General features: G+C 46.2%; 1 protein-coding gene across 5 annotated transcripts in view; it reads right to left on the bottom strand.

Annotated features, from left to right (window-relative positions):
* The window catches only part of PTGR2 (prostaglandin reductase 2), a 34,620-nt gene extending 19,128 nt beyond the window's left edge, over positions 1-15,492 (bottom strand). Inside the window, exons 1-4 of one of the 5 annotated variants that reach the window (XM_070065265.1) lie at positions 14,721-14,813; positions 13,038-13,112; positions 10,260-10,341; positions 8,255-8,373 (exon numbers count right to left, since the gene is read on the bottom strand). In XM_070065265.1, coding sequence (XP_069921366.1) covers positions 8,255-8,373; positions 10,260-10,296 — 156 coding nt within the window. In that variant the 5' untranslated portion in view covers positions 10,297-10,341; positions 13,038-13,112; positions 14,721-14,813. Of the gene's footprint in view, positions 1-8,254; positions 8,374-10,259; positions 10,342-13,037; positions 13,113-13,436; positions 13,567-14,619 lie in introns of all 5 variants that reach the window. The other 4 variants (XM_070065267.1, XM_070065266.1, XM_008272067.4 and 1 more) reach the window with 4 other exon arrangements.
* Positions 15,493-15,788: the final 296 nt, after the last annotated feature.

Genomic DNA, 15,788 nt, shown 5'->3' with positions numbered 1-15,788 from the left:
ATTAATATCCAGAATTTATAAGCAATTCAAAAAACTCAACAAGGGACAGGCATTGTGGTGCTGCAGGTTAAGGCACTGCTTAACATGCCCACATTCCACTGGTTCAAGTCCCAGCTGCTTCACTTCTTGTGTTTTATTTTAATATTTTATTTATTTGAGAGGTAGAGCTACAGACAGAGAGAGGGAGACACAGAGAGAAAGGTCTTCCATCTGCTGGTTCATTCCCTAATGTCAGGAGCTGGGCCGATCTGAAGCCAGGAGCCAGGAGCTTTTTCTGGGTCTTCCACGTGGGCACAGGGACCCAAGCTCTTGGGCCATCTTCCATGGATTTCCCAGGACATCAGCAAGGAGCTGGACCAGAAGAGGAGCAGCCGAGACACAAACAGACACCCATATGGGATGCTGGCGCCACAGGCAGAGGCTTAGCCCACTGTGCCACAGTGCCAGCCCCCTGCTTCACTTCTGATCCAGTGTCTGCTGATATGCCTGGGAAAGCAGCAGATGATGGCCCAAGTACATGGATCATTGCCATCCATGTGAGAGACCCCCCTGGAGTTCTGGGCTCCTGGCTTAAACCTGGCCCAACTCTGGCTGTTGTGGGCATTTGGGAAGTGAACCAGTGGATCTCTCTTCCTCTCTCTGCCTCTCCCTTGTATCTCCACTTGTCAAATAAATAAATAAATCCTTGCCAAAAAAGAAGAAAAAGGAAAAGGTAATATGCCCTGTCAGGTGAGGATACAGAGCAGGAAGCAAGGCAGGGTAAAGTGAGGCTAGACCAGCAAACGGGCCAGACTATGTGGCATCTTCAGCTGTTATTCTCAATTCCAAACCAGGTAAGAAGCCATCAAATTATTTTTAAGCAAGGCAGCATGATTAGTTGCTGTTATAAAAAGATCACTCTGTGGGGTCAGCATTGTGGCACAGTGGGTAAAGTCGCTGCCTGCAAAACCAGCATCTTGTATGGGCACTGGTTCAAGTCCCAGCTGTTCCACTTCTGATCCAGCTCCCTGCTAATTCCCCTGGAAAAGCAGCGGAAAATGGCCCACGTGATTGGGCCCCTACACCCACATGGGAGACCCGGAAGAAGCTCCTGGCTTTGACCTGGCCCAGCCCTGGCCACTGCAGTCATCTAGGGAGTGATTAAGCAGATGGAAGATCTCCCTTTCTGTCTCTCTCCCTCTGTAATTCTGACTTTCAAATGAATAATAAGAAATAAGAAATCTTGGGGCCAATACTGTGACGTATTAGGTTAAGCATCTGCCTACAATGCTGGAATCCCATATGGCTACTGGTTCAAGTCCTAGCTGCTCCATTTCCAATCCAGCTCCCTGCTGATGGCCTGAGAAAGCAGTAGAAGGTGGCCCAAGTGCTTGGGCCCCTGCACCTGCCTGGGAGACCCAGAAGAAACTCCTGGCTCCTAGCTTCAGATCAGCGCAGCTCCTGCCATTGTGGCCATGTGGAGAGTGAAGCAGCAGATGGAAGACCTTACTCTCTTGTCTCTCCCTCTCTCTGTCTGTATGCCTCTCAATTAAATAAAAATAAATCTTTTTTATTTTTAAAGAAATCTCTAAAAAAAATCACTCTGGTTGCAGTGGAAAACATTTAAAGGGGCAAAGAGTGCATGCAAAGGTATCCCATAAGGCAAGAAATAAACTCAGACTAGGTAAACATGCTTGAAGTAACTGAGAGGTGGACAGAATTGAGAAGCACTCAGGAGGTGGGACACAGAGGACCTGGGGACTGATGGAATACGGAGAACAAGAGACAAAATGCTCCAGCAGGACTGTGCCTCCCAGCATGAAATGAGAGGTGGATGAAACCACCTTACCTCCCTGGAAGACAAACAGGTTCTTTTGGTTTGGGTTTTGCTTTGAGGTTGGGAGCGTTTGAACTAGAGATCAGGAATTCTCTCATGTCACAATCCTAGTTGTTTCATCATTTTCTACCTCTAAAATCTTTGGGCCACGAATTTCTCTCATTGTAAGGCCCTTTGAAGAAATTCTTCAGAACAGGAAGTCTGTTCCCACTCAAAGATTTCCAAGAAGAATACACCCTTTTCATTCTGCTCTTTTAAAATGCTTTTAATCTTGAACCCTGGCTTTATTTTGCTAAATTTTGCTTTGAATTGATTTTGTGTTATCCTGAACTTAAGCAAAAGTAATTATACTTTGTTTATTACAACATATGTAATCCTTAGATGATCTGAATCACATGTTCATACTAGGAAGTATAAAAGTCTTAAGTAATCCAGAGCAGTCGCCTCCAAGAACTGACTTTGAACACTCAAGATTTCACTGTAATTTTTAAAAGATTATTTAGTTATTCAAAAGACAGAATGACAGAGAGAGAGAGAGAGAGAGAGAGAGAGAGAGAGAGAGAGATCTTCCATTCACGGGTTCTCTCCCCAAATGCCCACATAGCCAAGGCTGGGCCAAGTAGAAGCCAGGAACCAGGAACTTCATCTAGGTCTACCACACGGGTGGCAGGGACCCAAGTACTTAGGCCATTATTTGCTGCTTTTCCAGGACAATTAGCAAGAAACTGAACTGGATTCAAAGTAGCCGGGACTTGAATTTGCACTCTGATACAGGATGCTGGTGCTGCAAGCAGCAGCTTAACCCATGCACCACAACACTGACCTCTGACTCATTTTTCTCCTGGATTCCTGACAAGTATTCTCCACATGTGATGTGTTTAGCATAGGTAGCATGATGTCACTGAAAGGGCAGGAAATCGATGACTTATTTTACCCCTCTGTTTCCACTTGAAAATTTATATATTTAGAATGTTCTAGACCATACACCACCTCATTTTTGTTATCCCTGGAAAGAATTTTTTTTGTTTTGACAGGCAGAGTTAGACACTGAGAGAGAGAGACAGAGAGGTCTTCCTTCTGTAGGTTCACTCCCCAAATGGCTGCTACAGCCGGCGCGATGCACCAATCCGAAGCCAGGAGCCTGGTGCTTCCTCCTGGTCTCCCATACGGGTGCAGAGCCCAAGCACTTGGGCCATCCTCCACTGCACTCCCGGGCCACAGCAGAGAGCTGGCCTGGAAGAGGGGCAACCGGGACAGAATCCGGCGCCCCAACCAGGACTAGAACCTGGAGTGCTGGCGCCGCAGGTGGAGGATTAGCCTAGTGAGCTGCGGCGCCAGCCATCTGGAAAGAATTTTGAATGAAGTCATTGCTATAGTCTGGATATTCATCCCCCTCAAAGCTCATGTTGAAACTTAATCCCCAATTCATATGTCAGTGGGGGTCAGAGGAGTGGTGTTGAGAGCTTTGGGAAGGTAGCTGGGATTAGATAGGTCATGAAAGTTGGGGCCTCATGACTGCAGTAGTGGCTTTTTTTTTTTTTTTAAAGATCTATTTATTCATTTGAAAGTCAGAGAGAAAAGAGAGAGACAGACTGGTCTTCCATCCACTGGTTCTTTCCCCAAATGGCCACAACACCCTGAGCTGAGCCAGGCCAAAGCCAGGAGCCAGGAGCTTCTTCCAGGTTTTCCACGTGGGTGCAAGGGCCCAGACACTTGGGTCATCCTCCGCTGCTTTTCCCAGACCGTTAGCAGGGAGCTGGATGGGAACTGAGCAGCCGGGACACGAACTGGCTGCCAGCATTGCTTTACCCTTCTGTCATAATGTTAGCCCCCATTAGTGGCTTTTTCAGAAGAGACCTAGGCTAGCACACCTGCTCTACCTCACCAAGTAATGCCCTCTGCCATGCTATGATGAAGCAAGAAGCCGCTCGGCGAATGCTGGCACCATACCCTTGGGCTTCCCAGCCCCTAGAACCATATGCTAAATAAACCCCTGTTCTTTAAAATTAACCAGATGGTGCTATTCGGCTGTAACAACAGAAACAAGCTGAGAGAGTAATCAAATTGCTTTCCATTATAAGCATAACCAAGGATGACTGGTGTCACTGGAAGACAGAGCCTTAAGTCCACTAATGGATCCGAGGGAACAAAGAGCCCTCCCCAGGCTGTAAGCGTCCTGTTGCAATGTGGCACTACCAGTTGGGTCTGCACCGCAGGTAAAATCTGAGCACAGCCAGGCCAGGATTATCTTCTTCTTCTACCAGGGTATTCCAGAAGCCAGAAGGAAGCAGAAAGCACATGTACACAAACGCTGATCCAGAAGGAGATGATGGATTGCCTGTGGGTGTTTTTGCCCAACTTTCAATTTTTCATGATTAATGTATGGAAGCTTTCTACATTAACTAGTCATTATTTTTCTTATATTTTATTGACAATTTTTATGTTTGCCATTTATCTTTTGATTTTTCTATATGCTATTTTCTAAAATTACAGTGGTTTTGAAACAGTCACATTTGAAGCTGGCATTGTGACACAGCAAGTTAAGCCACCACCTGTGACACACGCAGCCCATATGAGAATGGAATACCCAGTTGGAATCCAGCTGCTCTGCCTCCAATCCAGTTCCCCACTAATATGCTAATCATGCACAAGATGACCCAGGTACTTGGGCCCCTGCCACCAATTTTGTGGGTGACCCGGATGGAGTTCCTGGCTTTTGGCTTGGGCCTGGCCCAGCCCCAACCATTGCAGCCATTTGGGGAGTGAACCAGCAAATGGAAGATCTCTTTCTTTCTCTGATACTCTGCCTTTCAAATAAATCAATAAATCTTTAAAAGGGAGGGGGTGATTACTGACCTTATAGAAACAAAAAAGTTAATAAAGGAATACCATGGACAGCCATACACTGATAAACAACATGAGTTAGATGAAATGGACAGATTCCCAGACCGTTGCCAGGGAGCTGGATGGAAGATGAGCAGCTGGGACCTGAACTGGCGCCCATATGGGATGCCAACTTTGCCTTACCCTCCACGCCATAGTGCCAGCCCCCATTAGTGTCTTTTAAAAAAAAGATTTATTTATTTATTTGAAAGGCAGGGTTACAGAGAGGCAGAGGCAGAGAGAGAGAGAGAGAGAGAGAGAGAGAGAGAGAGAGAAAGAGGGAGGGAGGGAGAGAGGGAGAGGAAGTCCTTCATCCACTGGATCACTCTCCAAATGGCTGCAATGGCCAGAGCTGGACTGATCCAAAGCCAGGAGCCAGGAGCTTCTTCACTTCTAGGTCTCCCACACGGGTGCAGGGACCCAAGGACTTGGGCCATCTTCTAGTGCTTTCCCAGGCCATAGCAGAGAGCTGAATCAGAAGTGGAGCAGCTGAGACTTGAACCAGTGCCCATATAGGATGCTGGCACTGGCAGGCAGCGGCTTTACCCATTACACCACAGCGCTGGCCCCTCATTAGTGGCTTATTAAGAAGAGACCTTGGGACCAGCACTGTGGAGTAGTGGGTAAAGCTGCCACCTGCAGTGCCAGCATCCCATATGGGCACCAGTTCAAATCCCAGCTGCTCCACTTCTGATCCAGCTCCCTGCTAATGACCTGGGAAAGCAGCAGAAGATGGTCAAGTGATTGGGCCCCTGCACTTAAAAAAAAATCTATAACGGTAAAGATATTAAACTGATAATTTTTTTCTAAGATTTATTTATTCATTTATTTGAAAGGCAGAGTTACAGACAAAGAAAGAAAGATAGAAATCTTTAATCCACTGGTCCACTCCCCAAATGACTACAAAAGCCAGGGCTGGGTCAGGCCAAAGCCAGGAGCTTGGAGCTTCCTCTGGGTCTCCCATGTGGATGGCAGGGGTCCAGGGATTGGGCCATCTTCCACTGCTTTCCCAGGCACTTTAGCAGGGAGCTGGATCTGAAGTGGAACAGCCAGGACTCAAACTGGAGCCCATAATGGATGCTGGTGCTGCAGGTGGCAGCTTATCCTGCTGTGCCACAGCACCAGCCCTGAATTGATCATTTTTAAACGTATCAAAAAGAAAAGCCCAGACCTAGCTAACTTCACTGGAACATTCCACCAATCTTGTAAAGAACTGAGAGTTCAGGTGAGGGAGGAAGAAGGAAGGGCCCAGGTCTTGTGTGGGGTCTGCTTGCAGGTCTGGGTAGGTCAGGGGATGGTCCTGGGTCAGTGCCTGGCCCTTCAATTCTCACTTGTGGTGAGGGGTCCAAGTTTTCTTCCCAGCTCCTCTCCATTGTTGGGGGCCCAAATATTAGACTGTAAGAAAGCTAGAGGGCCGGTGTTATGGTGCAGCAGATAAAGCCATGCCTGCAATGCTAGCATCCAATATGGGCACCAGTTCGTGTCCCAGCTGCTCTACTTCTGATCCAACTCCCAGTTAATGGCCTGGGAAAAGCAGAAGAATATAGCCCAAGTACTGGGCCCTTACACTCACATGGAGACCCGGATGAAGCTCCAGGCTCCTGGCTTTGGTCTGGCCCAGCACTGTCTGTTGCGGCCATCTGGGGAGTGAAACAGAGGACAGAAGATCTCTTTCTCTGTCTCTCGCTCTCTTCTCTGTAACTTTTTCAAACAAATAATAAATCTTAAAAAGAAAAAGAAAAAGATGTAGAAGCCATGTTTCAAAGGCCTGAATGAGAGGTACTTTATCAGTTTGTAAGACAAACAACTACCAGTTTGGTTCTTGAAAGATCTCTGAACTATGCGCAATTACTTGAGTAATGGGTCAGGACCCCATTATGAGACAGGTGTAAGAAAAAAATCCAGTCACAACATTTTCTCCAGCAACAAATGATATGTGGCAGAGGGACAATGAAGTGTTCCAAATAGGCAGATGTCGGTCAAAAAATAACTCGCCCAGAATATCTGTATTCCAGACAGTCCTCAGGGATGATACACATCAGTATATGCAAAGCAGCCTCCAAGTTATGTGGCAGCAAAGAATGTGAACCAAAAAGCAACAACAAGCACAGCTAATCACACTGCATTTCTGAGTGACCAGACAAAAGAAAAGGAGATTGGATGTTTCTTCTTCGGCCATTGTTTGGTATAGTCTCAGTTCCAAATCATGCATAATTTTTATATATGATATTTTACATACATACACACGAGCATACCCACATATATAAATTAATACCAACTGTTTCAGAAATAGAAGACAAAGAAATACTACCCCACTCATCCTGTGAGGCCAATATTATCCTGATATCAAAGCCAGACAATGACATCACAAGTAACATGCATTTCTACAAGCTGGAAAACCGAGTGGTGCAGTTCAAATGCCTTGGGAGCAGACAGCTGATGGGACAGATTCCAGAACCAGGAGCTCAAGGGCAGAAGATCAGAGCCTCAGCTGTACCAGTCTGGCAGAGTTAATTCAATCTTCCTCTACTTTTTTATTTCACTCAGGCTCTCAATGACCTGGACGAAGCCCACCCTTAATGGACAGGGTTATCTGCTTTACTCAGCCCACCAAGCAAATGCCAGTCTCTCCCAGAGATACCCACACAGATATCCCAAAAATGTTTAACCAGATATCTGGTATCCCATGGCAAAGTCAAGCTTACACACAAAATTAACCATCACAGATGGCAACACTCCCCAAATGCATCTGGAATCAAAGCAATCCCTTTCAAAATCCCAGCTGGTTTCTGTGTAGAAATTGACAGTCTGATTCCAAAATTCGTGGAGAAATTCAAGGAAATAAGAATAGTCAAAACAATCTTGGAAAAGAACAAAGTTGGAAAACGCACACATCCTACTTTCAAAACTTAGCAAAAAGCTGCAGTAAGCAAGGCAGTGAGGTACTAGCATAAACATATGAATTGATGGAACAGATTTAAGAGTTCACAAACAAACCCAATTGTTTTTGGTTAACTGTTTATGGTTAGTTGTTTATGGTTAAACAAACCCAATTGTTTATGGTTCAATAAGGCTGCCAAGAAAATTTAGTGAACAAAGAATAGTAGCAAAACTTAACTACAGGCCAGCTCTGCGGCTCAATAGGCTAATCCTCCCCCTGCAGTGCCAGCACACCGGGTTCTAGTCCCGGTCTGGATTCTGTCCCGGTTGCCCCTCTTCCAGGCCAACTCTCTGCTGTGGCCCAGGAGTGCAGTGGAGGATGGCCCAAGTGCTTGGGCCCTGCACCTGCATGGGAGACCAGGATAAGTACCTGGCTCCTGGCTTTGGATCAGCGCAGTGTGCTGGCCACAGCACGCCGGCCGCAGCGGCCATTGTGGGGTGAACCAACGGAAGGAAGACCTTTCTCTCTGACTCTCTTTTTCACTAACTCTGCCTGTCAAAAAAAAACTTAACTACTCAAATATTTACCAATCATAATGGGTTACACAATAAAATTCAAATGCAATACCATGAAAAAAATTATTTTGTACCAAGATACAGCATGCTGATTCTTACCATGTAGGGATCCACAGAAAGGTAGAGAGTTCTAACTTTTACTTGTCCTTCCTTGATAGTATCCGGCAAACTGACTTCTTCCATTCGGAAATTCTCTGCCACTGGATTGCCATTTTTCCCTAAGATAATGGACAAAAATATGAAATCAAAAAGCCACTTTTTCATGCAAATATTATTCCTTAAAAGGTCACTCTCAGAACACTCGGTTTCAGTACAGACATGAATAAATCTACACTATTTCAAAATTCTTCAACAGGAGTCACTGTGTACTTGCTCCCCATGCAGGACTTCTGTCGTTAATGAGTTGTACTATGAAATTAACAGTAAAACTAGTCTTCAAACAGTACTTTATACTTTGTGTGTCTGTGTGGGTGCAAACTGTCAAAATCTTTACTTAGTATAGAGTTGTTCTTCTGTATAAAAGATAATTAAAAATGAATCTTAATGAAGAATGGGATGGGCGAAGGAGTAGGAAGTGGGATGGGAGTGGGAGTGGGAGGGAGGGTATGGGGGGTAGAACTGCTATATTCCTAAAGATGTACCTATGAAATTTATATTTACTAAGTAAAATCTTTCTAAAAAAATTTCTTGTAACTTGTAGAAATGACTTAGCAAAAATTTTGCAAATAGTTTTTTTTAAAAGATTATGTATTTATTTAAAAGCCAGAGGAGTTACAGAGAGCAGAGGCAGAGAAAGAGAGAGAGGTCTTCCATCTGCTGGTTTCTCCAGATGGTCGCAATGGCCAGAGCTGCACCAATCTGAAGGCAGGAGCCAGGAGCTTCTTCTAAGTCTCCCAAGTGGGTGCAGGGGCCCAAAGATTTGGGCCATCTTCTACTGCTTTCCCAGGCCATAGCAGAGAGCTGGATCAGAAGTAGAGCAGTTGGGATTCAAACTGGCACCTATATGGAATGCTGGCACTGCAGGTGGTGGCTTTATCCATTATACCACAGCGCCAGCCCCTGCAAAGAGCTTTAATCACACTTGATTTTCTCCAGGTTTTTTTGAATATTGTTGTTAACTTCAAAATTCCTTTTTTTTAATTTATTTATTTGACAGGTAGAGTTATAGACAGTGAGAGAGAGAGAGACAGAGAAAGGTCTTCCTTCCGTTGGTTCATTCCCCAAATGGCCTCTACGGCCGGCACACTGCGCCAATCTGAAGCCAGACGCCAGGTGCTTCCCCCTGGTCTCCCAAGCGGGTGCAGGGGCCCAAGCACTTGGGTCATCCTCCACTGCCCTCCCGGGCCACACCAGAGAGCTGGACTGGAAGAGGAGCAACCGGGACTAGAACCCGGCACCCACATGGGATGCCGGTGCCGCAGGCGGAGGATTAACCAAGTGAGCCATGGCACCAGCCCCTCAAAATTCCTTTTTAAAAATAATTACAAGTGAGGCCGGCATTGTAGAGTAGGTTAGGCTACCACTTATAATGCTGGCATCCCATGTAGGCACCAGTTTGAGTTCTACCCACTCTACTTCCAATCCAGCTCCCTGCTAATGCTCCTGGGAAAACATCCAAGGATGGACCAAGTGCTTATGCCTCTGCACCCACGTGGGAGACCCGGAAGAAGCTACTGGCTTCAGCCTGGCCCAGCCCTGGTTATTGTGGCCATTTGGGGAGTGAACCAGCAGATGGAAGACCTCTCTCTCTCTGTGTAACTCTGACTTTCAGATAAATAAACAAATCTTTTAAAAAAAAATACACTGCACATAAAACAGGAAAAAAAATTTCAAGAATCAGTGAAGAACAATACATATTTGTAATATAATCTTTCAAATGTTCTAACAATTCCAAAATACCTTATTTCACCAACAAATAGTCTTGATAAGTTATCACTTCAAAAACTGAATACTGCACAGTTTGCAGAACTTCTTCTAATGCCTTTACTAACATTACTTCTTACCACCTTAATTTATCACTTGGACATCCTATTAGCTTTTATCCCCCCATTTGCTATAGTAATTATCAAAGATCACAGGTGTTCATTCATAAACAAATACGTACCAGGTCGGGAATTCAACACCACTCTTTGTACAATCATCTCAGCTTATGCAGTGGTCTCACAAGATTTCTCTATGAAAAACTCCTATAAATAGAAAGAGTATTAAATCACAAAAAAGATTTGAAGCATTCAGAAATTTAAAAGATAAAGAAGTCCATCTGTGTTTCTGAGCAATGAGATGAAAAATCCTAGTTAGGGTCGCAAAAAGGATACACTACTTTCCTATCAGAATTTGTTTCCTAAAGCAAATATATGGGGGGTGGGGGGTGTGGAGTAAATCTAATTAGAATTCTTAGCTAATAAAAACAAGTTCATTGAAGACTGAGTGAGGCAGAATGTTTTGGAACTCAGAGAATTCATGCACATTCATCCTCACACCACCACGATTAAGCATCCTACTGAGGCTTGATTAAAAGAAAGCAACATGATCCATTCCTCAGGAACTAGCCAGTTAATCTAGTGGCAATAAAAACACTAACTGCTTAACTGAAGTGTAACCAAATGTTCAAAGGTTCTTTTTTTTATTAAAAGACCTTTACACTTTTTAAAAAATATATTTATTTATTTATTTATTTGAGAGGTAGAGGTACAGACAGAGGGAGAGATAGCAAGAAAGGTCTTCTACCCGCTAGTTCACTCCCCAAATGGCTAATCCAAAGCCAGGAGCCAGGAGCTTCTTTTGGTCTCCCACCGGGTACAGGGGCTCAAGCACTTGGGCCATTTTTCACTGCTTTCCCAGGCCATCAACAGAGAGCTGGATAGAAAGAGGGGCAGCCAGGACACAAACCAGCACCCTTAAGGGATGCTGGCACTGCAGGCGGAGGCTTAGCCTACTAATACCACAGTCCCCACTGAACTTGCTTCTAAGTTCATGGGATCCCTGAACTCTTATTTCTCGCTATCCTACACAGTACCTGATTATTTCATTACAGATTTATTAAACATACCTCCCCAAAATGTTAAATAATCATCATGGGATACATTTTCAAATCTTGCTTAACACAGCATTTCTATGGAGATGATGGGTTATAGAGCACATTCACAGATTCCCTTCCTAATTCCTTATACCAGGGTCACAGAGGTAAATGCCCTCCTGTCCTCACTCTACAGGAGAGGAGGCGCAGGAGAGGAGGCGCAGGAGAGGAGGCGCAGGAGATGAGGGCGCACGTGCCCACGATCGGAAGGCAGGTAAGAAAGGGGTTGGGACTGAAACACCGACCCCCTCATGTCCGAGCTCATGTTTTCTCACTCTGTCCCCAGCTCCCCAGTAGCCCCCATCAGGTTCTTACAAACACGGCTACACAGCAGCCCCGGCTGTCCTGCCGGTACCCAGCCTAGAGCAGAGGGATCCTGCTCCTGATTACAACCCGAATGTCTTCTGTTTCTGACACCCAGGAAGACCCAATGAAGAGGGAAGTACCCCCACCCTAGCTGCTTCCTTACTTTTGTGAACACACAGATTTACAACCTCAGAAATGGGTAGCTGCCCTCAACATCCACTCTCTCCTTCTGAACACAAGGCTGTCCAGCTAAAACACTGGACTTCTCAGCTTCTCCGGAAAGCAAATCCTCGACATCCCAGAATCTTGTTTCACCTAAAAATCACCCAGCTGGGCACGTCTGAGAATAGATTACTTTAAACATAAACACCACACATTATACATAATTAACAGCACAGGGAATTCCTTAACATTATCTAATCGCGAGTGTGTATTCTAATTCCGACTGTCTCAAAGTTGGTTCATTAGAATCAGGATTCAAGGTCCACCCACTTATGCTGAGTCTCTCCTTCCTTTCTATTTCCTGGCACTGCTTTGTTTCTTCATTCCTTGGTCCATGGATGTCCTCTGCTTGTTCCTCACGGTGTCACTGACTTTGTTCTTCAATCGCTTCTCCTTACCCCTTACCTTTGCCTGGCCGTTAGATTTACAGGCTTGAATGGCTTCAAGGTCAACTTTTTAAGGTGGTACCGCATGCATGTTGCTTCATCCCACCAAGAAGTCCATAAAGGGGCCAGCGCTGTGGCACAGCACATAAAGCCACCGCCTGCAGTGCCGGCATCCCATATGGGCGCCGGTTCGAGACCCAGCTGCTCCACTTCCCATCCAGCTCTCTGCTATGGTCTGGGAAAGCAGTGGCAGATGGCCCAAGTCCTTGGGCCCCTGCACCTGTGTGGGAGACGCGGAGGAAGCTTCTGGCCCCTGGCTTTGGATCGGCGCAACTCTGATCGCTGCAGCCATCTGGGGAGTACTGTATGGGATGGAAGACATCCCTCTCTCTCTGCCTCTGCCTCTCTGTAACTCCGCCTTTCAAATAAATAAATCTTAAAAAAAAAAAAAAAAGGAAAAGTCCATAAAATTTACATGATGAATCATCAAGTAAACTATGTAAGAATTAAAAAACAAAGTTTTCCAAATTAAATGGGTCTAAACCATCCTTAAGTGGTTATCAATACAACTATGATGATTAAATTTTCAAAGGAGTCATACCACATGAAGTTTCACATTTTCCTAAAGTTTAATATCTCCCTCTTTTCTAATTACTTTCATGTTTTGTTTTCTTAAAATATGCATACTGTAGGTTTTTCCAAGTACTGCTTTTCAACATGAAGTGTACACTTTTAAAGTTCCCTCCTTCTGTATTAAATTAGAAAGCTCTCAAATGTCAAATACTATAATTTAATAATGTAGGCTAATTACACAATATCCCACAAACAACACATTAAAGATATAAAAAACTTGGGGCTAGTGTTGTGGTGCAACAGGTTAGGTTTCACCTACAATGCTGGCATCCCGTGTGAGCGCTGGTTCGAGTCCCAGCTGCTCCTCTTCTGATCCAGCTTCTCACTAATGTGCCTAGGAAAACAGCGGAAGATGGCTCAAGTGCTTGGTCTCCCACGGGGTGGACCCAGGAGTTCCAGGTTCCAGGTTCCAGGCCCTGAGCTGTAGGGCATTTGGGGAGTGAACCAGTAGATGGAAGATCTCTTTGTCTTGCCCTCTCTCTCTCTCTCTGTAACTCTGTTTTTCAAATAAATAAATCTTTAAATATAAAGAACTTGATTTGGTCACAAAATTGACATCTAAAATTAAACACACCGAGTTCAAGAATTGAAAGAAGAGCGAGGTGTTGAATTAATCCCTAGTGTGTCTGTGGGGGGGATCTCAGCAGAACACACTTACCCGGTATGATATTAAGAGAGCTTCTAATTGATACTGGGTAATATTCCAAAACAATACCAGATGGATGATCAACTGGAAAGTTGGCTCTACTGCTGGTCATAAAGAATGTGTTGAGTTTCCACCTTGTAGTCTTGCATAAGGGAGAGGCCGTTTAGAGTGGAGCACAAGCCCTAATCCTAACCAGATGGGATCTTGGAAATATCCTGTCTCTTAGCCCATTTCCCATGTTCCCAAGTGCCAGGAATTGAGCCACAGACTTTACATTCCTTATCTTGTTTAACCCCCTCCTCCCAGTAACCCCAATTTGGTAACACCATCACCTCCAGATGAGCTAAGGGAGCTACAAGGTTAAATCATTTGCCCAAAGTCTCCCAATTTGAAGCCATGTTCAAAAACACACACTAGGGGCCAGCGCTGAGGCAGAGAGGGTTAAAGTCCCAGCCTGAAGCGCTGGCATCCCATATGGGTGCCAGTTCAAGTCCTGGCCGCCCCACTTCTGATCCAGCTCTCTGCTATGGCCTGGGAAGGCTGTAGAAGATGGCCCAAGTCCTTGGGCCCCTGCACCCATGTGGGAGACCCGGAAGAAGCTCCTGGCTCCTGGCTTCGGATCAGCTCAGCTCAGCTCTGGCCATTGCGGCCATTTGGGGAGTGACCAGCAAATGGAAAATCTCTCTCTCTCTCTCTCTCTTGCTCTCGCTCTGCGTCTCTCTGTAACTCTGTCTTTCAAATAAATAAAATAAATCTTAAAACACACACACACACTATTTCCATTACCTGGGCTTCCTAACGCCCTTTAACCGCCCACGTGTCAACCCTTCTCTTGCTGGCTTATTCTCCCACCAATGCTTCTGCGGCCCCGCCTGGTGTGACTGTGCGGGTCCTCCTCCCTCTCCCCAGGTGTCACACGTGGGCTGCCTGTAGGGTGCGGACCCACCCTAGGGCTCCCACCTCTGGCCACTACCATGGAAATCCCTCAATAGTCTGCACTTCCAGGCCAGACTTACAACCTCACTGCCCAGATCGTCAGCGCCAAGAGGACAAGGCTTCGTGCCTGCCCCTATTCCTGGCATAAGGTAGGAGCTCAACAAACAAGTGTCACACCAAAGTCCCAGAGGCACCTCGGACACAACCTGCCCACACGGGAAGTTGCTAACCCCCAGCAATCCTTTACAAAAAGACCTACTCCTGCTTCTGCTGTGTCCTACACAATAACACCAGCGTCACCAGAAGCCCCTGCAGAGAGCCAGGTCACCCCGACGCCCGCAGCCCCAGCGCGTCACTCACCGTGCTAGAGTGGCAGGCGGAGGGCGGGGGAATCTCGCGCGATTTTCCGGGAGGCGAAGGGCCGCTCTCCGCCCTCGGACCGCAGTACGCAGGCGCGCGGCCAACCCGGGCGGTCCTTGGAAGTTGAGGTTGGCTCTCTGCTGTCCGCGCTGTGGGCAAAGTGCCCCGCTGGGAAAGACGTCGGTAGTGTGGACCGGGTGCTTTAGCGAGCCAAGCTGGATCGGCGCCCTGTGCTGCCCCTCCTCCCTCACCGGTCACAGAGTGCACATGCAGCCGTCCTGCGGGCTCGCCCTGGACCTCGGACTGGGCAACGACGGACCGGCCAGCCCGGCCCCTGTTTTCAGACGGGGACACGGAGGCTTGGAGCGCTGATGTGGTTGGGGTGGTTCGGGCAGTGCTGGGGTCAGTCCAGGGCCCGGTCCCCGCGAGTCTTTACAACGAACCCCAGCTTCCTCAGAGATGGGTTAGCCAGTGTGGGCTGCTTTCTTGCCTCCTGGGGATTTCAAACCCACAGCGAAACCCTCCTGCAACGGGGCTGCCTACGCAGCCTGGAGTGGTTAGCAAGAGGGTGGCGGTCAGTCAGCCGGAGCAGCTTGTAGCTTAACCTCTGGACGCTCTTACTTCTTAGGGCAGATACACCATTTTGCAAACACGTTCAGGCGGGAACTAACCTCTATTATATATAGGTACACCTTCGCTAGCCCTTTGTTGTAATAACTTGGACCAAATGTTGAAAAACAAAATGCTAATAGCAGTATTAAAAAACGGTCATCTAAAACTTGCTATTTAAAGGAACAGTTTCCAAGTTAAAGACATCTTGCAATATTTAGCTTGGGCTCGTTTTATTCTAGGGCCTGTGAGCTCATCAGAACAAGGGTGATTTTTCTCCCCAGAATGAATGCCCGCCCCCCAAAATTCAAGAAGTAAGTGGTATATTTACAGATATGTTTTCATCTTGTTCTCCTCTACCTTTGAGCTTTCTTTGCCTCTAAGGATTACTTTATTTACACACCACTTAGGGTGAGTTAGCTCATGCCATATATATATATATATATATATATATATACA

This window comes from Oryctolagus cuniculus, chromosome 20, assembly GCF_964237555.1.
Source record: "Oryctolagus cuniculus chromosome 20, mOryCun1.1, whole genome shotgun sequence".
Lineage (NCBI taxonomy): Eukaryota > Metazoa > Chordata > Mammalia > Lagomorpha > Leporidae > Oryctolagus > Oryctolagus cuniculus.
This window is presented reverse-complemented; position numbering and strand designations above follow the sequence as displayed.